The sequence below is a fragment of the Callorhinus ursinus genome, unplaced genomic scaffold (assembly GCF_003265705.2).
Source record: "Callorhinus ursinus isolate GAN/ISIS: 27379988/994484 unplaced genomic scaffold, GSC_fseal_2.0 scaffold19, whole genome shotgun sequence".
NCBI classification, from domain to species: Eukaryota; Metazoa; Chordata; class Mammalia; order Carnivora; family Otariidae; genus Callorhinus; species Callorhinus ursinus.
Genome location: NW_027397081.1, coordinates 29,952,523 through 29,976,393, shown reverse-complemented (window position 1 = coordinate 29,976,393; position 23,871 = coordinate 29,952,523). Strand labels below are relative to the sequence as shown.

Below are 23,871 nucleotides of genomic sequence, written 5' to 3'. Positions count from 1 at the left end.
TTATGAGCAACTCTATGAGCAAATTAGATAATCTGGAAGAAATGGATGCATTCCTAGAGATGTATCAACTACCAAAACTGAACCAGGAAGAAATAGAAAACCTGAACAGATGTATAACCACTAAGGAAATTGAAGCAGTCATCCAAAATCTCCCAACAAACAAAAGCCCAGGGCCAGATGGCTTCACAGGGAAATTCTACCAAACTTTTAAAGAAGAATGAATACCTATTCTCCTGAAACTGTTCCAAAAAATAGAAATGGAAGGAAAACTTCCAAACTCATTTTATGAAGCCACCATTACCTTGATCCCCAAACCAAAGACCCCATCAAAAAGGAGAATTACAGACCAATATCCTTGATGAACATGGATGCAAAAATTCTCACCAAAATACTAGCCAATAGGATCCAACAGTACATTAAAAGGATTATTCACCACGATCAAGTGGGATTTATCCCTGGGCTGCAACGTTGGTTCAACATCCACAAATCAATCAACGTGATACAATACATTAACAAAAGAAAGAACAAGAATCATATGATCCTCTCCATAGATGCAGAAAAAGCATTTGACAAAGTACAGCATCCTTTCTTGATCAAAAGTCTTCAGAGTATAGGGATAGAGGGTACATACCTCAATATCATAAAAGCCATCTAGGAAAAACCTACAGTGAATATCATTTTGAATGGGGAGAAACTGAGAGCTTTCCCCCTAAGGTCAGGAATGCGGCAGGGATGTCCACTCTCACCACTGCTATTCAACATAGTATTAGAAGTCCTAGCCACAGCAATCAGACAACAAAAAGAAATCAAAGGCATCCAAATCGGCAAAGAGGAAGTCAAACTCTCACTCTTTGCAGATGATATGAAACTTTATGTGAAAAATCCAAAAGACTCCACCCCAAAACTGTTAGAACTCATACAGGAATTCAGTAAAGTGGCAGGATATGAAATCAATGCACAGAAATCAGTGGCATTCCTATACACCAACAACAAGACAGAAGAGAGAGAAATTAAGGAGATGATCCCATTTACAATTGCACCCAAAATCATAAGATACCTAGGAATAAATCTAACCAAAGAGGCAAAGGATCTGTACTCAGAAAACTATAAAATACTCATGAAAGAAATTGAGGAAGACACAAAGAAATGGAAGAACGTTCCATGCTCATGGATTGGAAGAACAAATACTGTGAAGATGTCAATGCTACCTAGAGCAATCTACACATTCAATGCAATGCCCATCAAAATACCATCCACTTTTTTCAAAGAAATGGAACAAATAATCCTAAAATTTGTATGGAACCAGAAAAGACCCCGAATAGCCAGAGGAATGTTGAAAAAGAAAAGCAAAGCTGGCAACATCACAATTCCGGACTTCCAGCTCTATTACAAAGCTGTCCTCATCAAGACATTATGGTACTGGCACAAAAACAGACACATAGATCAATGGAACAGAATCGAGAGCCCAGAAATGGACCCTCAACTCTATGGTCAACTAATCTTCAACAAAGCAGGAAAGAATGTCCAATGGAAAAAAGACAGTCTCTTCAACAAATGGTGTTGGGAAAATTGGACAGCCACATGCAGAAGAATGAAACTGGACCATTTCCTTACACCACACACAAAAAAGGACTCAAAATGGGTGAAAGACCTCAATGTGAAACAGGAGTCCATCAAAATCCTAAAGGAGAACACAGGCAGCAACCTCTTCAACCTCAGCCACAGCAACTTCTTCTTAGACACATTGCCAAAGGCAAGGGAAGCAAGGGCAAAAATGAACTGTTGGGATTTCATCAAGATAAAAAGCTTTTGCACAGCAAAAGAAACAGTCCACAAAACCAAAAGACAACCGACAGAATGGGAGAAGATATTTGCAAATGACATATCAGATAAAGGCTAGTATCCAAAATCTATAAAGAAGTTATCAAACTCAACACCCAAAGAACAAATAATCCAATCAAGAAATGGGCAGATGACATGAACAGACATTTTTCCAAAGAAGACATCCAAATGGCCAACAGACACATGAAAAAGTGCTCAACATTGCTCGGCATCAGGGAAATCCAAATCAAAACCTCAATGAGATACCACCTCACACCAGTCAGAATGGCTAAAATTAATGAGTCAGGAAATGACAGATGTTGGCGGGGATGTGGAGAAAGGGGAACCTTCCCACACTGTTGGTGGGAATGCAAGGCGGGGCAGCCACTCTGGAAAACAGTATGGAGGTTCCTCAAAAAGTTGAAAATAGAGCTACCGTATGACCCAGCAATTGCACTACTGGGTATTTACCCCAGAGATAGAAATGTAGGGATCCAAAGGGGTATGTGCACCCCGATGTTTATAGCGGCAATGTCCACAATAGCCAAACTGTGGAAAGAGCCAAGATGTCTATCGACAGATGAATAGATAAAGAAGATGTGGTATATATACACAATGGAATATTATGCAGCCATCAGAAGGAATGAGATCTTGCCATTTGTAACGACATGGATGGAACTGGAGGGTGTTATGCTGAGTGAAATAAGTCAATCAGAGAAAGACATGTATCATATGACCTCACTGATATGAGGAATTCTTAATCTCAGGAACAAACTGAGGGTTGCTGGAGTGGGGGTCAGTGGGAGGGATGGGGTGGCTGGGTGATAGACATTGGGGAGAGTATGTGCTATGGTGAGTGCTGTGAATTGTGCAAGACTGTTGAATCACAGATCTGTACCTCTGAAACAAATAATGCAATATATGTGAAGAAAAAAAAAGAAGAAGATAGCAGAAAGGGAAGAATGGAAGGGGGGTAAATCGGAGGGGGAGACGAACATGAGAGACGATGGACTCTGAAAAACAAACTGAGGGTTCTAGAGGGGAGGGGGGCTAGGGATGGGTTAGCCTGGTGATGGGTATTAAAGAGGGCACGTTCTGTGTGGAGCACTGGGTGTTACACACAAACAATGAATCATGGAACACTACATCACAAACTAATGATGTAATGTATGGTGATTAACATAACAATAAAAATTTAAAGAAAAAAAAGACAAGAAATAACAAGTGTTGATGAGGATATGGAAAAAAAGGAACCCTGTACACTGTCAGGGAGAATGTAAATTGGGGCAACCACTGTGGAAAACAGTATGGTGTTTCCCCCAAAAAATTAAAAATAGGAGTACCATATGATTCAGTGATTCCACTACTGGGTATTTACCTAAAGAAAATGAAAACACTAATTTGAAAAGATACATGCACTCCTATGTTTATTGCCGCATTATTTATAATAGCTAAGATGTGAAGGCAACCCAAATGTCCAATTATAAATGAATGGATAAGGAAGAAGGGATTATTTATATATATATAATATATATATATATATATAAAATGGAATATTACTCAACCGTAAAAAGAATAAATGAAATCTTGTCCTTTGCAACAAATGGATGGACCTAGAGGGTATTATGCTAAGTGAAATAAGTCAGATAAAGACAAATACCATTTGATTTTGCTCAAAGTTAACTTTTTGGAATCTGTTGGTAAAAAAAAAAAAAAAAATAGAAAGCCATGGAGCCAGCCCTGGCAGAGTCCCTTCCATTTACTAGGTCAGAAGATGTGTAGAAATTAGTGAGAAGAGGAAATAAGATTAATTTGTTCTTTAATTAAAACTTGTGTAGGAGGGTGTAAGGCAGAGGAAGCACCACGGGACACTCTGGCCACGTGAGCAGTGCGCCTCTTACTTTGCAGTACTGAAGAAGGCTTTCCCGCCTAAGGGAGAAGAGCAGTGAGGGCTGAGCCTGGAATGGAAGACTGCATCAGGTCCTACCAGGCCTCGCCAGCCATGGCACCAGCTTTGGATATATCCTGGGCACAAAGGAAACCCAGGAAAGTATGTTAAGCAGAGGAAACCATAATCAGTTTGGTCTTTAAGAGCTCAGTCTAGCTGTTCTGTGAAGAAAGGATATAATCCCCAAAGGCATGGACCATAATTTGTCCATCTTTGAAACTATCACAAGGGACAACCCACTGAGAGGAAATAGGAACTACTCCATCCATGGTTGTTAATGAATTCATGTACAACAGTTATTCACTTCCATAATTTGCAGTCTGGCTAAAATAGGCTGAATCCAGCAAAGCTAGGTATGAGTCCTCTCTCAGCAATGTATATAGACAACTTCTGAGCTCTGTCCTTGCAGAAAAAAAGAACATCATCTCCCTTTGATTTACCCCACATAATCCCCTCACCTTCCCTCTAGTCATCTCCATGAGGTGCTTCACTAACAGTGGTGATGGAAGCAGGACTTCATCTTCATTCCCCATTACAAAAGGCATAAACTCCCCAAATTGCTTTGGAACCTAGTTGAGGCCCTGGGGGGTGGAGGGAAGCAGGAGTTACCTTGCCAGGCCTGTTCTCATTGAACACCAGCTGCACAGGCTAGGGAGGATTGGGCAGGCAAAGGAGCAAAGACTCTTCATCTCTAAGACATCCTTACCTGCAGGAGGGAAAGCTGCTTGAAAGCACTCTTCTCAAATGTGTTCATATTGATGGTGGCCAGAACTATAGAAAGAGACAGGTGCTGCATGAGGTACTGTGCCAGTGCCACCAGGGGAGAGTTGGAGGCCCTGGCACACAGAAGGAAAGTGTGCTAATTAGTAAGGATAATGAGACACTACTTATATTCCACTTTGCAAAGTACAAAGGGCTGCCATATAAGTCTTCACATCACTGGACACTTGCAAGGACAATGCAAGAAAGGAAGGGCAATTGAAATTAACCACATTTTGTGTAGAGAAGTAGAACAGGCCAAGATCATACAACTTGATTAGACCTAGGAACTGAATACAAGTCTCCTGACCCAAGTTCAGCACACATCTCACTGTACCATAATAGTGAGGGGAAGAGCCACCAAAAAGGAGGGGAAAACAGCAATATATGGAAGTAACTGGTCTTGAACTAAGGACTACCTGACAGATACTCCCTTGGACCCAAATGGCTGCTGATAATACCATGGTCATTTCCCTCACTATCATCACCTTATGATTCTGGTCTGAACTGTTCTGTTACTTCACTCTCTAGGATGAACTCTACTCAGAGTCCACAGTGAGTTTCCGGCTATAAGATCCCAGGACTAGAACTTGGCCTAGGCCATCTTCCTGACACACATCTATCTTCTGTTTCTCCATGTGTCTCTCCACATTGGTGCAGAAGACCGGGATTCTAAGCCATGCCCAGCACCAATCCAGATTCTTAGCCCACGGAAAAATTATGAAAGATGGAAAAGTGTACTGAGACCAGAAGATCTCAGTTATAGCTCTGTTTAAAGACAACATGACTGAGGGAAAGAGATGGGGTTGGTGTGTGAGCTCTTCACGTGGACCTTGAGTCCTCATCAGTATCAAGTTTCTGGAGTCCACTCCAATGTAGACATCTGAGATATACTTGGTTCAAGATTCAAATTGGCTGGTGAAGAGGCTCAGGTCTTCCTTAAAATAAGTCTAAATTTGTACCTCCTTTTATGTGGCCTTTTAGCACATTTTCTGTATCATCCGAGGTCATGAGCAGTTCCACAATCCCTCTTTCCAGCAGGGCCTGTTGAGAAAACTGGACAAAATGAACCTACTTCCCTTGCTCCCATGAGAAGAAGGACATATAAGGAAATTAGGGAAAAATATAGCTTGGGCTCACTTGGGCAATGTGTGAGCCAGAGAGAAAGGTTTGAATTTAGAGTCTGACCATCTGCAATTCAGTAAATTAGGGGAAACTTGGTCTCTGTCCCAGCCTGTGTTGTTCCCAGGGATAACCACAAGAGCAGCTGAGTTAGGAGCTCTGACATCCATGGTCACAGTCTCAAGGGGAAAACCCCAAGGCTGACTTTTATGAGGAAGCACTTGAGGGAGGCTCTAAATCCAAGAGAAAGAGAGGTTTTGAAGCACTTTGTGCTTGAAGGGAAGAAGCCAAGGCTGTGGGGATCACAGATAAACTTCATAAAACTTGGGTCCTACCTGGACACTCAAAGGAAGCAAGAAAGTCTGTCATGGCTTCAGGGAAGGAGGAGGAATCTAATTTGCAGATTGCATTTACTAAGGGCTGAGGAGCAGACAGATGACCAGAGGGCAAGAGGACCCCAGCTGTGTGTCTTACCTATTCACTAAGCCATGTCCAGGCCTGGCGGGGTAGGCAAGTAGTAAATTTTGAAAGTCAAGGAAAAACAACGCTAGCTGAATGAGACTGATTTGAGGGGGTCTAATGTGATGCCCCTGAGAAAAGTTAGAGGGGGGAGTCCCTCACAGAGCCTGTCCAGCCCCAGAGGCCAGAGCTGTGTGGCAGGAGCCAGGATGTCCGGGGAGCCCAGCACTGCCCTCCTCCCCCTCTTGTCACCTGCTCACTCTTCCTTGCCCAGGAGGCAGCTCTTCCCCACTGCCTTCTAGGTTGTCCCTCCCAGGGGTCTATGTGTGGACACAGCTAACATGTGACCCTGCATTCTGCTTAGCAACCTGGGGAGGAGGTCCAGTTTACACTCGAAACTCATCAGCTTCTTCACTGTGGGAAATCAAGGACGGGAAGAGTCCTGAGCCATCAGAAAGGGAACCAGGCAAGACTGCAGTTATTCCCTGGCCTGAGACATGCCCCGCCCCCCATGGAGGAGTAAAGGCAACAGAAGAAAGAATGTTGACACTACAGGTCAGAAAGCCACAGGACGAGAGCTGTTGTCATTAAGTTCATGAAGCATTATTTACTATGGATGTAACTTTACCAGCCCCCAGGTTTAAGGAGAATTATGGGTCATAGAGATAGCAAGAGAAAGGTATAATCTTTCCACATCATGTTTTATCTCTTAATAAAGTTATCTGAGTACATCTTGACAACACTGCAGATTCGCAGAGACACTGAACTTGATCTCACATAGTCTCATCCCCCACAGCACCTACCACAGGGTCACCCATGCAGCAGGGCCTCGAAAATGCATGCCTGTAAAAATGACAGAGTGAGGAAGGAAGCATGTAAATACGAGGACACACCAAGTGTCTCTTACCTTTTGAACATAAGGCATGTAATCTTTATCCTTGGCAAATGAACCATATTCATTCTCCACCTGCACTGCAATGACGGGGCCTCCCCTGTGGTACTGAGAAACAAGCAAATCAAGGGGAAATGTGAAGCTACGGGTGGGAGAAGGCTGGATTCTCTGAGTTTGCTGCTAAGATCACATACCTGGTGCGGTAAGCTTTGATCCAAGTAGTTACCTCATGTTCCTTTGGTGCTCCCTCTCTTCCCCCAGGTCCTGGAGTCAATCACCTCCAGGCACTTCAGCTGTTGCACAGAGTCCTGCCTTCCCTAGTCTTTGGACATAAGCAACTCCCACAGTTTTCCCTCTATTTCTCATACTAATTATCTGCTTAAATATGAATCTCAAACCTACAAACTCCCCAGCTTCATTGCCCACTCTAGCCCCTTTCCCCAGCAAATGAAAGAGGTGTTCCTTCCCCCTCCTGCCTTAGGATAATGCCACCACTTGTGCGTGGAGTTTCCCTGCTTCCTACTCTCTGCCCTGTTCCCTCTACCTTCTGTACTTTCAACCTCTCCTTCCAAATCACCTGACCTCCAGCATCATGGAAACGTATTCGGAACCCTCACATCGGAGAGGGGGAGCACCCAGGACTGTTAGCCCACCCACAGTTCTCTTGCTCTTCCCTTTTTAAGAGCCCTGTTTCTTAAAAGAGTTACCGCTTGTCTACACTCAGTTCTCTCTGCTTTCTCACTTTGGTTGGTTTGGTTTGGTTTTTTTGCTTTGCTTTCTCACTTCGACTCCACCCCTCAAACCACCACGGTAATTCTTCCAATGCCATCATGCCACCTGTCATCAACCGTAACCTAGTTGAAATTATACTGACATTATAAGTTTTCACTGTTTAACTTAGTCTTTCAATGTCCTTCCACACGCTAGTGCAGAAGCCTCTCCATACTGAAGGCAGAGTGAGCTCTTGACAGCCTGACCACTCCACCCCCCACGTGGTTCCTATGGCCTATAGCGTAAATGCCAATTTTAGAGAGAGGTATTCCCTTTTGGACAATGGGACAGAGAATGAGCATGCCCCTGTGTTGGAACAGAAGAGAGTGAGCATGTGGGGTGGGTTTGCCTCTGCAGCCTCATCTTTTGCCTCTTTCCCACCTTACTTTCTACTTCCAGCTCTTCAAACTCCTCATTCTGTCTCTTGCTCTCTGATCCTTACCCATGTTGGATCCTCCTGACCATTGCTAATGCCTGCCCATGCCTCAGGTCACTGTTTAAGTTACTTTTTCTGGAAAGCCATGCCCTGAGCCTCCCTTCCTCCCTTGATGCTACCCTGTGAGGGCTGTCCCGCACTTCCTCCACCGCAGCAACTATCCCTCATGTTGCAAGTGGTCATTTGTCTCCATGGGGCAGGACCCATGTCTGTCCTTCTCACCATTGGAAGCTTAGCTCCTACACAGCACCTGGCACATAGCAGGTGCTCAGTAATTACCCATTGAGTGAACATAAGTATTCCACACTGATGAATTAAGAAAAATTTTTGTATTATTGAACCCTATCTTCTCCCCAACCTGGAGGGTGAGATTTCTAAAAACTGCGTCATAAATTCACAGTTGACCTTACAAAACAAACAGCGTTAGAAGGATGAAAGTCCCATGTGAAATAGTGAAGACACTCTAAAAATTACTTAAATGTAGGGGCGCCTGGGTGGCTCAATTGGTTAAGCGACTGCCTTCGGCTCAGGTCATGATCCTGGAGTCCCGGGATGGAGTCCTGCATTGGGCTCCCTGCTCAGCGGGGAGTCTGCTTCTCCCTCTGACCCTCTTCCCTCTAGTGCTCTCTATCTCTCATTTTTCTCTCTCAAATAAAATAAAAATAAACAAAATCTTTAAATAAATAAATAAAAATTACTTAAATGTAATAATTAAAACAAGATAACCAAATAGAAAACCTTAAAATACTAACAATTTAGTAATGATAAGCCCTCTAAATTTCATTTGCACTTAAAATTCCTTGCTTTTTAAAAGTTTCCTAGGATTTCCTACCTCATGATTTCAGTGGGGTGTTTGTAAATTTGCTTTGCTTGCAGCATCTGTACTAATGGTATGTGGCATTTGTACTTGTGCCTGAACTTCCAGCCCAACATCCAAAGTCTTTCTAGTTTTAAGGCTCAGAGATTTTTGCTCCTGCATCTGGTCCCACCTATATGGCAGAAATGCAGCCAGAAACATATGGTTTTTAGCCCTTCTAATGAAAGATGTACCTCAATTCCGCCTAAGAGACCCAGAGTTTAATCCTAACGACGATGTCTTCTTCCCCGCAGCATTGGTCATCTCTCCTAAAGCTGTACTGCAGAGACATAATTCCTAATCTGTCTTTCCCTTTATTTCCATTCCTAATCCACAGTTTCTTTTCTTTAAAATTATTCTAAGAGTAACTCATAATTCACAATTGAGAATTAGTTACAAAGGGCTAGATCTGCATCATATTTCCCCCCCAAAAAAGAGTCTACGATAATAAGCTATTGGTCTACTACCTAATAATTGGTTTTTATCCCCTCTCAAGTTTTATCAAGATATATGCTCTCAAAATAAGATTTATTTTTATTTAAATAATAGCCATGTGCCTCCTCTTCTTTGGAAAAGAGTTGTATTTTAAAAATCACACATAATGACCAAATAATTGCTGCCTCGTAGACTGCAGGGTATACGTTCTTTTTTATCACAGACTGGTCTGTGTTGCTGTGGGTACCTTGCATAAGATCTGGAGACTCCATGAAGAAAGGAAAATGCATGGGGTCTGTGCTCTGTGCATTTATGAAACTAAAACAAACTGGAATGTAAGCAATAGCAAATATCCTCACACAGGTACTAAATGACATATGAGCCAAGTTATGCATTATAGCATAAACTGGAAAAATCAAATGTCCATGATGAGGTACTAGTTAAATGAATCACAATATATCCAAATTGTGGGCTACTATGCAGACATTAAAAAGAATGGGTTTCAAAAATATATTTTTAAGTGAAAAAAAGGTCAGTGGGAATTGTGTATTTTTTAATTAAAAAGTATGCATAAATACACATACACATGTGTAAGTGTATGTATAAATAACTTGCTTCTATATGTGTAGGAAATCTCTGGAAAGACACACAAAAATCTGGCAAAATTGATTATCTTCTGAAAAGGAAATTGAATGGCTTTGGCTCAGGGTAAGAGGGGAGAATTATTTCACCATTAACTCTTTTATATTCTTTTGCGGTTTATCACCAAGGGCCTGTATTAACTATTCAAAACAACAAAGATAATTTAAGAGTAAAAATAAGCATTATGAAGGTCAGTGAGCTTAATGAATATCGAGTACATTCAGAACAATGACAACCACAAATGAACACCCTTTGTCAGTCCCTTGTACGATGTGTGTCTTTCTAGAAACTTGGGGTAAAGGCTGTACTTAAGACGAGGGTCTAGAATTGAAAATTGCAAGAATGTCGGCTTCAATTTTCTTAGAGACTGGGCATGGCCTATTCTGTGAACAAGCCAGAAAAACAATTTCCTAAAGCAAAGATAAGAAAGAAGGAACCGGAGGGGTGCCTGGGTGGCTCAGTTGGTTAAGCATCTGCCTTTGGCTCAGGTCATGATCCCAGGGTCCTGGGATTGAGTCCCACATTGGGCTCCCTGCTCAGTGGGGAGCCTGCTTCTCCCTCTCCCTCTGCCCCTCCCCCTGCTTGTGCTCTCTCTGTCTCTCTCTCAAATAAATAAATAAAATATTAAAAAAAAAATAAAAGAAGGAACAGGAAATTTGCTTTACCTGGAGAGGAACAACTCTGGAAATCAGGTAGTCAAAATACTTATCAACTGCTTCAACAAAGCCCTTGTAGGTTGTTCTCAATATCATCTTGGGGTCTTGCAGCAACCAGCTGGGGGCCAAAGGGGACAAGCTCAGTGTCGGAGGTGGGAGGGTAGAGGTGAGGGTAAGTGGGGGTGGGGCTTTCGCAGTTTTACATCCTTTGAGCTCATGTCCATGGTCCTGGAGCACTCAGGGGTCCTGAAGGGATGTGTCCATGTCAGGGTTTTGAACCATTCTCACAGATTTAGAAGAAAAGATACCAACTCCATCGACATGACACTTTACAACTTACTATCAAGACTTGTATTCCCACATCTTAATGAGAGGTAGTTTAACCTTTCGTTGAATACTCTCCTCTATTCTTGTTCAGGTCATTAAAAACATTTTTCTTGAGCACAGTGTATACACCTTAGGCAGAGATTGCATTTCCCGTAAGAGCTGAGACTTCCAGCACAGAGTAAGAGCTTATAAGCCAGTAAGCACACCTCCAGATCACCTGTAAAATCCTGGGCAGGGATCCAGCAAACCTGCACCATGAACTGCTTCTCCTCTAAGGCACCCTCTTCTTCAAGGTCAGGTATTTTCTGCTCCTGAGCTGGGATGGGAGAACAAGCTCATCTTGGAGAAAACTAATGCTTTTACCTGACAAAGGAAAGTAAAAGTGCTCGCCTGGAGCAGAGCCATGGACTAAATGGGCAGTCCTGTCAGCTTGTGACAGTACCAGAAGAGCATTCTTGAATTCTCACCCTGAACCTTAGTTGTTTGCATTGAGGGCAAGCATCACAGATGAGAGATCAGGCAAAGAAAAATGAGAGGGAAAGGAGGGGGACTGAAGGTTCTTAGTACAGAGAATTTGGTCTTCCACTGACAAAATAAGAGAAAAATCAGACATGGTTAGAACAAGCCCATTCTTCAGTGTCTAAGGCTTCCTCCCATTCTTCTCACCACAGGCCAGAGTTGGGCATAGCTCCCTCCAGTGCGGAAAAAAGACTATGATCATCCTGATGCTTCCTCTCCCCCTGCACACTCTTGGCCACATACCCAGAGCACCGGGACGATGTGTCATCTATAAAATAGGGATTACAAGAGCACCTACGCCTCACCATATTACTGCAACCACTGCCTGAGATGATGTATGTAAGGCAAATAACAGCGTAAGACACAGAGGATATGCTCATTTGTTATTAGACTGAAGTTTTATGTTTAGTAAAGCCAACAAATAAACTTTACTGCAATCACAACTCTGGACTCACAGCCCCACTCACCTGGGCAAGCCCCCAAGGTCAATCTCACTGCAGATGTAGGGGCCTGGACGCAGAATCACCCACAACCCGATCTCCGCAGCCATCAGCACAAAGGCCCTAGGGAGGTCAGTGTCAGCAGCTCTCAAGACACAGAGGGGAGGATGGGGACAAGCCCAGCATCACAAGGTGGTGGAGCTGCCCAGCTCCTCTCCTCCCTCCCTTCACAGGCCCTGGGAGCTGGGTTCTCACCTGCTCCCAGCCCAGGACCTTCTGCACAGCCCCACTGGGGGCATAAGGAGGAAGGGCATCAAACAGGGTACGGGGGGGTCCTAACAGTGAACCTGACCCCAACAGCCTTGAGACCATAGAGGGGCAACCGCAGTCCCAGCACAGGCGGCTGGCCCACACTGCAAAGCAGGGCAGACACTGGGGATTAGGCATCTCTGGGCTGCAGTGAAGAGGTCTGGGCTCAGAGGAGGCAGACCCAGACCCCCAGGAGTAACAGGTTCATGGAGAGCATGTGGGTCCTGAGAACAAGGCTCCTGACCCACCTCTCTCTGGTTCTCAAAGCAGAACCGAGATGGTCCCATGGTTCCTGATCAACCCCAAGGGGCCACCTCTCTGCCTCCCCACCCCAGGCCAGGCCATAGAAGCAGCAAGAGCACTTACTCCAGGTCCAGGTTCCCAGAGAAGTCAAATTTGCCTCTTTCTGGCTCATGGAGGTTCCACGGAACATAGCTGTAATAGGGAAGGGGGAAGTACAATAAACATCTTCAGATTTCTTTCCTCTAAATTCCTAGGTCAGCCCCAAATCCATGCCAACACCTGGGATAGCTCTATTTTGGAATAAGTTGGAGTTTCTAATGGCAATTAAATATGTATTATGTGAACATTGATTATTGTCAATATTACCCCAGTTGTGGTCCAAGCTGCCAATAATCCTATGATTCTAGATTCCTTGAATTTATACATAAATTATCCCACTCACCACCCCATTCTACGTAATACCCATTAAACCTATAACGAAAAGGATAAAACCCTCAAATGCCTACATATGCCAAGAAATTTTTGCTAAGAATTAACCAAAATAAGAATAGAGGAGGACTTCCTACAAGGATAATGGAGATGCAATGAAGAAAAGTGCCAGTTTTAGATTTAGCAAAAAGGACCATGCTAGGCACCTCCCCCCACAGGGCTGAGCCTATAGGGACAAAGGGATATGTGTAAAATTTTTATTAGGTGATATTTTTATTAGATGACTATCTTTTTTGTATTTGTCACCAACAAAGTTCTTGAGGGTTGTGCCTCTAACCTCATTTTTCTCATTAGCTCTGTATTATACCTCGTTAGCTTCTTATTACACAATTGTGCACAATGTAGATTTTTAGAATCCATATGTTGCATTGTGGTAGAACTGACTTTTTTAAAGATCTTTCGTTGTGAGGAGGAATGAAAAGTTGGTTTGCTCAAGACTTAAAAATGCATGATAAAGTTTATAGCTATGCACTAAGAGAACAGAATGAAAAAAATTGCTAAATGATGCTCACAAGTGACTTATTTTAAAGGATATTGCTGGGAAAAGTTGAAAACAAAAAGATGGAAAATGATATAGATGAGGCAAAATTATTCTAGCAATCTTAAATTGCAGGTAAAATGGACTTTAAAGCAAAAAAAAAAAAAATCCCTCACAAATAGATGTCGAAAGGCATCAAATAAGAAGAAAGGAAATGATCCATCAAGAAGATACAGTAATCACGACCTCATGTGCTCTGTAACCATAACTTCAAGTCAAGGAGGAATTTACTGAACCAGAGAAAGGGATAAATCCATAGTCATAGTGGGAAGAGTTAAAATACTTCCCTAAGAAACAAAGAAAATAACAGCAAAAACTTGTAAGGATGTAAGTTTGAATAACACAAATGAAAGGCTGAATCTAAGAAATACATAGAGAACTCAGTAGCCAAACGTAGAGCACATATACTCTTAAAAACATATGCAACAGTCATAAAATACAAAATAAATCTCAACAGATCTCAAAAACTTACATCACATAGTCCATGACCCCAAGATAAAGGCAACTACATTAGAAAATTATGCTTTAAAAATATGAAAAGTAAAATAAATAAATAAAACAGAAAGCATATTCCCAAATAGCTGAAATGTTTGAGACCGGATGACAAAGTATTACACAGCAAAATTTATGGGATATGTAACCAAAGCAATAATTAGAGGTACACTCATATCCCTGAATAAATATATTAGAAAATGCAAAATCCTGGAAAGAAAATGAGCTAAATATTCAACTCAGGAGAAAAGGAGAAAAGAAGGAAGTGGAGGAGGAGGAGGAGGGGGAGGAGAGGGGGAGGGGAAGGTAGAGGAGGAGGGGGAGGAGAAGGTAGAGGAGGAGGGGGGAGGAGAAGGTAGAGGAGGAGGGGGAGGAGGGGGAGGAGAAGGTAGAGGAGGAGGGGGAGGAGCAAGTAGGGGAAGAGGAGAGGAGATGGAGAAGGTACTAAATCAAATAAGGTAGAAGAGAGGAAATTATGCATCACTCAGAAATTATCAACTAGAAAACAAAAAGATATAGAGAATATTAATAAAGCTACAAGCTAGTTCTTTGAAAAGACTAAATATTTAGACAAGAAAAGAAAAAGGCCTAAATACACAATATGATGTACAACTTCCAAGAAAGAAAGGAGAATCTTTAAAAGTCCTAGTTGATCTAAAAGAAGAAAGAAAAGGAAAAAAGATCTACAGAATAAAAATAGTATATACTCTAGAAGAAAAAACAATAACCATTCAAGAAAGTTGAATCTTCACCTCACAACCACAAAAGATAGTAGTCACAGAGATTTTACAGGTGAATTTTAAGAAACATTCAGAGTAAAGAGAATTCTTTTGCAAGATAGTTTCAGAGAAGAGAAAAAATATATAGTCACTTGATGAGTTTATTATAAGACTGATCAAAACTGGACAAGATACTGACAGAAATACAATTTTAAATCAATTTCAGTTATAATCATAAATATATATATCTGAAATAAAACACTAATAAATCAAGTCTAGCAATCTGTATGTGTGTATGTGTGTTTGCATATTCACATGTGCATGTCTCGTAACCACATAGAATTTATCCCAGAGCTGTGGATTGGTTGAATATCAGAAAAACTGTCACTATAATTTTCTACTTTAATAAAGGAGTGAAGAAAAACCATATAATTTTTTCATTAGATGTAGAAAAGCTCTCAATAAAACTCAATGATTATTTTGATTAAATTCTTTGTATATTAGATGAGCCAATTATCAATTTACTGCCTCCCAGCTTCGGATGCAACCTTTAGTATCAGCTCTGCAGTAATGGATGCAGCCTGACCTTGAAGCAGTTTGTCCTTTGTAGGGAGTACTGTGCTTATCTTTGCCACAAGAGGACGGTGGAGAGACATTCTGGAGAAAAGGGGCGTCTCTTCTGATTGCAGTGCAGGTTTTGCATTTCTATGGTCCTGCTAGGTCTTATCAGTGGTGTAGGTGGGTCAGGACATCCGGTGGTTCTTTGTTTTTTAAATAATCAATGCATTGTAAGTATAATCCATAAGAACCAATGTAGAATTGCCCAGAAAGGCAAGGGAACTCAACTATTTTTTCAATTGACATAATATCGTTACAGATGTAAAACATTACATTACTTTAAATGCCCCATAGAGTTTTGCTAACATTTTTTTCTGCTCTTTCCCCTTCTATATTGTAAGTTTAAGCCTCTCGGGGCTGCCTTTACTTTTTCCTGATGTTACTAATAAAATCCCACAGCTTGACCATGAAGACAACATATCCTTCTGATTGCTGGTGATAAACATCTCACCAAGAAACAGAAAAATGAGTTCTGTCTCATAAAATGATAAAATGCCCTGCAGAGGGGACTTAACTTTACAAGACTTTACAAGCAGGGTTGCAAAGTGCTCTGAATGTCATCCTCAGTCTCGAAGTCCACAGTTACGAAAGGCGGTTGAGTTGCTTAGCTGCTGGAACCAGGTGTCTGAATTCAAAGCATAGCTCTACTAACCATGAGTCTTGGAGCAAGTGCCTGAGTTTTCTCACCTATATAAGATAGTGATTACCCTACTCACCATCTAGTATTGATATATGGACAATGTGAATTAATATTTTCTAGGGTTTAGAACATGCCTGGCTAAGTGTAAATACTACATACATGTTCGCTGAATAACTAAAACTGGTTGTCATACTTTATAGTGTTGATATATGTAGATGGGGATCTCAGTGTTCTGTCAATGGCAACATTGTTATATGAAGGGTGGGCTCCCCTGCCTTTTCTCCTTTTTTTTTTTTTTGTAAGATTTATTTATTTATTTATTTATTTGACACACAGAGAGAGACAGCTAGAGAGGGAACACAAGCAGGGGGAGTGGGAGGGGGAGAAGCAAGCTTCCCGCGGAGCAGGGAGCCGGACCCAGGGCTTGATCCCAGGACTCTGGGATCATGACCCAAGCCGAAGGCAGACGCTCAACGACTGAGCCACCCAGGCACCCCAGCCTTTTTCTCCGATTCCAAAAACACCATTCCCATGAAGTTAACCTCATGTTCTTTCACGTGCACCTGTTACAGGGCTGCCTTCCTTGGAATGGTTTCTTGAGGCTTACCCTATAACCCACTTTTATCGACTCCCTTTTTGAACTTCAAGGCATTTTTGGAAATAGGCTTGTTAAGAAGGAATCGCCACTGTTCCTAACTCAAATGTGATTTTTGCTTCGGGCTGGTTTTCATTTGACTGGCCATCTGTGCACAGGCAGAAGCCTATGCCCGTGTGTGAGCTGGGCAGCATCCTCACTCACAGCTGGAGGGTCACACCCTGAGAAGAAGGTGGGAGGAGACTCACCCTGAGCAAGCTAGTTAAGCCCTCTATGCTTCTGTCATTTACCCCCCTGGACAGTGAGAATTACACTATCCATCTCACAGGACAGCTAGTTGTGAAGATTAAGTGATTTTGTGAAGATAATTACAAAATGCCCAGCCATCAGTAGACCCTAAATACACGTTACCTTTTGTCACTATACACCTAATCATGTTAAAGATCACGCTAAATTTATCATGTTAAATGTATATTTAATCATGTTACATTTATATTTAAATTCTTATGATTGACTAAAGTAAGTTTGCATTTCTTTTTTTTGCCATTAGAATTTAGTACATATACGTGCCAGGCATTGTGATAGGCACTTTTCACATAAATAAGGTAAAGGTTTTATCTCATTTAATCATCAATACAAATTTATGAAGCAATTTTTATTTTGCCCATTTATGGACGAGGACACCAGGGCCCTAGGATATGATGCTTGGAGGCAGAGCTGGGACTGAAGACAGGTCTGTCTGACCCTGCATCCCTATGCTCTTAATCATTAAGCTACAGTATTCATTCCCTTAATGCCATTAAACTTCACTTTAGTGATACTGGGATTTCCTTTGACGTATTCATTTCTTTTGATACTATTATTCCTTTACAAGCTCATCTCCATATACATAAATAAAAATTGTTTTTAAAACACCATGTATTGAGGCTCCCGGGTGTCTTGATTCCAGGGTCCTGGGATTAGATGGAGCCCCAAATCGGGCTCCCTGTTCAGCAGGGAGTCTGCTTCTCCCTCTGCTCCTACCCACAGCTTGTGTGTGCCCACGTGCGCACACGCACACACACACACACTCAAATAAATAAAATCTTTAAAAAAAAAACACCATGTATTTATTTATCTCTAAGTATACTTGGAGCCTTTGTCATTAAACTGAGAGCTCCTAAGGGACCCAGTGACTCTCCCATTAGAGAGATTCTTGTGGCAATCACTTACTCCTTCTGTCTTTCTCTCATTAATCCCTACCCAATTTTTGACCACAGCAAACTAAGTGTGAAGTGTGACACTTAAGCATATAAGGCACATGCTAGAAATGACTATTCAGAAGGTAAACCCTCAGGCGGGGGTCCCAAATCCAGAGGCTCTGAGCCTGGATGCAGGGGTTAGGAATAGGGTAGGAAGGTCACAGAGGGCTAGAGGGCCAGCACTCACGTGGTAAGGGTGTTGAAGCCACAGGCCTTCAGCTTCAGCAAGCGGTCCCTCCAGTACTCCCTGGGCACCCGAAAATAATGGATGGAGCCCCCGAAAATCAGGAACTTGTGACCCCCCAGGGTGAAGTATGGCTTACTTCCGACTCTGCTTTCAGTCTCAAGTCCCACAGATCGGTCCTTCAGTGTGAGGGGGGTCAGGTGAGACCAATTAAACATGCTGTGAGAGAGAGAGAGAGAGAGAGAGAGAGATCGGCCAGGCCGCCATAGCCTTAGCGGAGAGGGACGTTCTTGTGGCAGGACACTCTCTGAGCATCCTGCTGCTATTATCTTCTCCAAGAAAGGAGAACCCCCCTCCCCCACTCAGGCAAACCTGTACGGGGCTGGCTGTAGCTGTGCATTTGCATATATAAGACCCACTTTATCTTTCACTCGGGGAGCAAAACCTGATAAGATAAGTGGCACGAAACAGATGCACAGGATTCTTTTCCAGGAGAGACACCGGCTGAAAAGAGAAAAAAGGGCAATGACCAGGGGAAGGCACTGGGCTCATCAAACTGTAAGGATTAAAATGCTGCTCTAGCGGCAGGTTAGTTGCAAGAGCCACAGAGGAGACTCACATCAAGGTAGGTCTTCTAGGCTAGCCTAATGCGCAGGGAGACTGCGGCTTTACCTGCATCCACTGAGGTCCCCTGCACCACCCCGGCTGTCCCACAGCCCACCTCAGTCCCGACAGAAAGATGAAGATAGACAGTCCTCGAAGCCCACAGCCAGGAACAGGACAGGGCAACCGTGGGAACTGGGGAGAGGCGGTCCTAGGAAAAGGTGGAGGAGGGCTAAGGGGCTCAATGAGAGGTGGGAGCTCTCAGAAAGGCTGCAGTGTCCGATCCCTGGGGCATTTTGTCACCATCCACACGCTGATTTTATTCTCTCTGGGATAATGGAACAGACTCTCAGCAGGGCTCGGGCGGATCTAAGGTGTGGACAGAAGAGCATGAGGACCGAAAGCTTGAAAGGCGAGTCGATGAGGAGAGGCAGATAGGAGGACCCAGGGCGACGTCCCAGTCCAAAGGGGCCCTTGCTCCACATAATGACCCGGGGCCCAGCGAAATAAACTCCTGTAGATGGCCGGCTGACTAACAGAACCGGGAGGGAGCTCTAGCAGGGCCCCCGGATTAGCGCGTTCGGGGCTACCCAGCAGCCCGGCTAGGCGCAAGGACCGCTGCGCCTGGAACTGCGGGCTGCGCTGCCGGGGCAAGGTCACCTGAAGCGCCGCGGGGTGCCCATCACGCACCGCCGCGGGGAGCCGAGGTCCCGCGCTGCTCCCCGCCGCCTCTCCGCGGACCCCGACGCCGCGCACCGGAGCGGGGGAGCCTGCCAAGCAGTGCCAAGGAGGTCTCGGGCTCCGGGGGGGCGGGGAAGGCCGGGCACCACACCCGACCCAGCGTGTCCTAACTGCCTGTGTGCGCAGATGCCTTTCAGCTGGTGCGAGTAATGTGGGAGGGTCTTGAGCTATGGCCATGACCTTGGTTTTCCTATACTGTGTGTCACCAGCCAACTGGGAGGGAAAGGCAGCGATAAGTGGGAGGAAAAAAGGAAAACTTTGCCTACGCGTGTTCCGCGGGCTCAGCGACTGTGGTGAGTGCCCCTCTGGCTGAAGACAGCGCGTCCAAACCAATGGATACCGTGTGCACACAGACGAATAGTTCCAAAACGATGGGTAAATGCCAAAATAAAGGTTCTACAGGGTGCGATAGAGGTGCAGGTGAGGGACACAGGCTACCCTGGAGGAGTATAGTTTAACCAAACCGAGTCTGTAAAATAAGAGAGTTATCAGAGCAGAGAAGGGAGTGCTGTTCCTATCAGTGGAACAGTTTGGAAGTATCTACATAGGTTATGCAAGAAGTACAGCGTGGAATTCTTTGGTTTCAAACTAGCAGGAGATGGGGCTGGAGAGATCAGATCAGGAGGAGGCAGGCCAGGGAGGGCAGTGGAGACAATGAACTGCTTCAGTTCAGCCTCTTTCCAGAGATTTCAAGCAGAAACTAAGTCAGATAGTAATTTTCTGGAGATCAGGAGAGACTGCAAGGTGTAGGCTGGATGGAAAACAGACAGGTCATCCCAATATATGTGGTGATCCCAGGATAAGAGATGGAATTGTTCTCATGGTGGTAATATTAAGCAAGAGGATGGAGTTGATTTAAGAAAATTTGGGGAGGTAGAACTGGTAGCTTTTGATTAAGTGATTGGATGAGGCAGATGATACAGAGAGAGGAGTCTGGGATGACACCGTGTCTCAGCCTAAGTGACTGGGGTAGATGGTCGTGACATTTTCTGAGATGAGAAACACAGGAAGTGGCAGAGGTTTGACTAAACAGAGAACAGTGATGTACCCAGCTTGGAACCTGCTGGATTTGAAGTCCCTGTAATGAAGAGAAGCCTTCTGATTTTTCTCTTCGAAGTCTTTGCTTTTTCTCTCCCATTTGAAAGAACAAAGCCTGTGGTATCAGGTTGCAATTAGGACTACAGTTTTCAGGAAATATGATGGGTTTTTTTCTGTTGTCTCACTTATTATAGGTATACTTTTTTCAGCAACTCTGTAGATTATCCATCTTTTTTCTCAGTCTTAGCTTGGAAGCAATGGATTTTTGGGTCTTTCTACATCTTACACAGAAGAATGATATTTATCTTCTTTGAATATACCCTGTTTTGTAAATTTGGTTTTAAGAACTACAAACATTTATTCTTTGCCAAGATTTTAAAAACTATTCTAGGGCTTGTGCCTTTCCATATAAAATGTAGAATAAGCTTGTCTCTTTCTACAAAAAGCCATGCTAAAATTTGGATAGGAGTTGCAATCGCCCTTTGATCCAATTCTGGAGATTTGACATCTTTACTATGTTGAGTCTTCAAATCCATGAACATGCTATGTGTCTCCATTTCTTTTGGTTTTCTTCCACTTTTTTAAGTCAGAATTTTGTGATTTTTTTTTTTTTTTACACAGATCTTATGCATGTTTTGTCAGGTTTATACCTCGGTGTTGCAATTTCTTTTGAGTGATTTTAAATGGTGTTATATTTTTAAGTTCAGTTTCAGCATGTTCAGTCTTAGCATCTAGAAATGCCATTAGGTTTCTTGTATTGATGTTGGATTCTGTGACCGTGGTAAACTCACTTATTCATTCTAGGTGGTTGTTTTAGGAATTAAAAATCCAATTCTTTGGGATCTTCTACAGAGGCAATCATGTCATCTACAAATACAGACAGTTTTATTTCTTTCTGTATGTATTTTATTTCTTTCTCTTATCTAATTGTGGCAGCTAGAATTTCTAGTACTATTTTGAATAGGTGGTAAGAGCTGACATCCTTACTTTGTTCCTAGACTTAGAGAAAAAATATTCAGTCTTTCAGCATTAAGTATGATGTTAGATGTGGGGCTTGTGTATATGTTGTTTATCACATTGAAGTAGTTTTCTCTATTCCTAATTTGCTGAGAGTTTTTATTATGAATGGTGTTGAATTTTGTCAAATACTTGGATCCTGTCTTCATTTTTTATAACATTACCATCCTAATTTTCTTCCTGAAACATACTTTTGCCAGATATAGAATTTGCAGGTGTGTGATATTATGTGATATAATGAGAAATATATATTTGGTCTTCATTTCCAGTTCCTGCTACACAGCTCCTAAAATATTTGGAATTTCCAGAGTGAAAGAGAACAGAAGAGCATTTTTTTTATTCCTAACAAGCCTTTTTCAAGCATGTCTGAATTTATGTTAATGAGGTAACTTTTGGAAAGCCCCTCAAGATGAGGAACTGGTTACCAGGGGACATAATCATGTGATTAGAGAGTTGGAACTTTCAGCTTCTGCTCCCCTCCCAACCCCAGCTCTGACCTCTGGGGAGGGGAGAGGGGGCCAAAGACTGAGTTAATTACCAATGGCCAGTGATTTAATCAATCATGCCCATATAATGAAGTCCCCATGAAAACTCTAACTGAAATGGTTCAGAGAGCTTCCATGTTGATGGACACGTGATGAGGTGCTGGGAGGGTGGTAAGCCCAGAGAAGGTGTGGAAGCTCCATGCTCCTTTCTCATATCTGGCCCTATGCATCTCTTCCACCTGGCTGCTTTTGAGTTGCATCAAAATTATAACTGGTATAATAATATTATAATAAACTGGTAAACCTAAGTGTTCCCAGAGTTCTGTGAGCAGTTCTAGCAAATATCAAACATGAGGAGGGAGTTTTGAAAAACTGATTTGTAACCAATCAGAAATACAAGTGACATCCTGGGACCAGCATCAAATGGGGTAGGCAGCGGATGGTCATGTGAGATTGAGCCCTTAACCTGTGGGGTATGTTCCTTGGAGTGGATAACCATTATTGCTTCAAAAATTCTTTCAACCCAACTTTCTTTCTCCTCTTCTTATCAGATTCCAATGATGTAAATGTTAGATGTGTTTTATTATTTGTTACTTTCCCACAGGTCCCTGAGTTTCTGATTTTTTATTATTATTATTATTATTATTATTATTATTATTATTTGGCCTATTTGCTCTCTGTTGTTCAAATTGGGAATTCTTGGATCTTTCCCTCTATCCCCTGCTGTGATTATGTCCCTGCCTACCCTGATGTCTTTGGACACAGGAGTGTCTCAGGACTGCAGAAAGAGAGAGACTCCCCAAAGTGGCCCCTGCTGTTGCTGGAAGCTCTTCCTATTGTGCCTGCCTTGGTGTCACTGGATACGGAAAGGGAGTCCCTATTCTAACTGACAACTTCGTATTTTATTTGGAGTATTAATACGAAAACCTAAGCCTAAAAGAAATGTGTACACAATCTGTCACACTTTCAATTTTGGAAGAACTGTCCTATACATAGAAATTGAAAGCTACTTACACTAAGATATAAACAAGGATAATAAAAATATTTAAAGCCATAACTGTTAGAACAGGTCATATCATCTGGTAATGTCTCCAAATTGAAATTCATGTATTTGGTTGTAGAAAAGAAAGTAGATTTTTAGCTTATTTGGATTGTATTCAGGAGGAAAGTTGTCAGATGGAAGGAAGAAAATGCTATAATGATCTTAAGAAACAAGAAATGAAAATAATCTGTAATAGAAAATGTGCCAAATGCCTTTGTATTAGTGGGAAAATATTAGGACAAAATAACCATAATGAATCTAGGACATAGTTCTCTCTCTTGCTTCTAATACCTTCAAGGAAAAAAATTAAATATAATAAAGGATCATGGTATTTGTTTTTGTGGGTAAAAATACCATTGCTATGTGAAGCATCAAAATCATAGCTAAGAAATTATAGTATAGTACATTATATATGTTATATTGATTATGTTGATCATACAACCCTTACTTAACAGTTATTACTCAAGATTCTAAAAAACTTCAGGCTTCTTGCTTGGTTCTCATATTTATATATTTTTTCTAATTTCTGAAAATTTCTTATAAATTAACCCAACATTCTTAATTAATTATCCTTACTATAGGAAACTATATATTATTCAGTTTCTCATATTTATCATTCATTAAATTTAGGCATTTAAATAAGATGAAAATTAGAGCAGTTTCCATAATCTTAAAATCTAGTTAGAGAACTTGATCCAACCAAGGTGTAACATATAACATTTAAAACATGCAACAGATTTACTGTCTTTCCTTAAACAGCTAGAAAACCAGACCAGACAAAAATATTTAAAACA

At 42.2% G+C, this 23,871-nt stretch overlaps 1 protein-coding gene across 4 annotated transcripts in view; it reads right to left on the bottom strand.

Annotated features, from left to right (window-relative positions):
* Positions 1-19,608, bottom strand: part of LOC112840369 (beta-galactosidase-1-like protein 3) — a 53,390-nt gene extending 33,782 nt beyond the window's left edge. For 2 of the 4 annotated variants that reach the window (XM_073904050.1, XM_073904051.1), the window contains exons 1-9: positions 19,415-19,608; positions 18,524-18,655; positions 18,155-18,370; positions 12,759-12,827; positions 12,111-12,206; positions 10,807-10,915; positions 7,017-7,109; positions 5,491-5,584; positions 4,476-4,540 (exon numbers count right to left, since the gene is read on the bottom strand). In XM_073904050.1, coding sequence (XP_073760151.1) covers positions 4,476-4,540; positions 5,491-5,584; positions 7,017-7,109; positions 10,807-10,915; positions 12,111-12,206; positions 12,759-12,827; positions 18,155-18,370; positions 18,524-18,655; positions 19,415-19,437 — 897 coding nt within the window. In that variant the 5' untranslated portion in view covers positions 19,438-19,608. The remainder of the gene's footprint in view (positions 1-4,475; positions 4,541-5,490; positions 5,585-7,016; positions 7,110-10,806; positions 10,916-12,110; positions 12,207-12,758; positions 12,828-18,154; positions 18,371-18,523; positions 18,656-19,414) is intronic. The other 2 variants (XM_025893725.2, XM_073904052.1) reach the window with 2 other exon arrangements.
* Between the last annotated feature and the right edge of the window lie 4,263 nt (positions 19,609-23,871).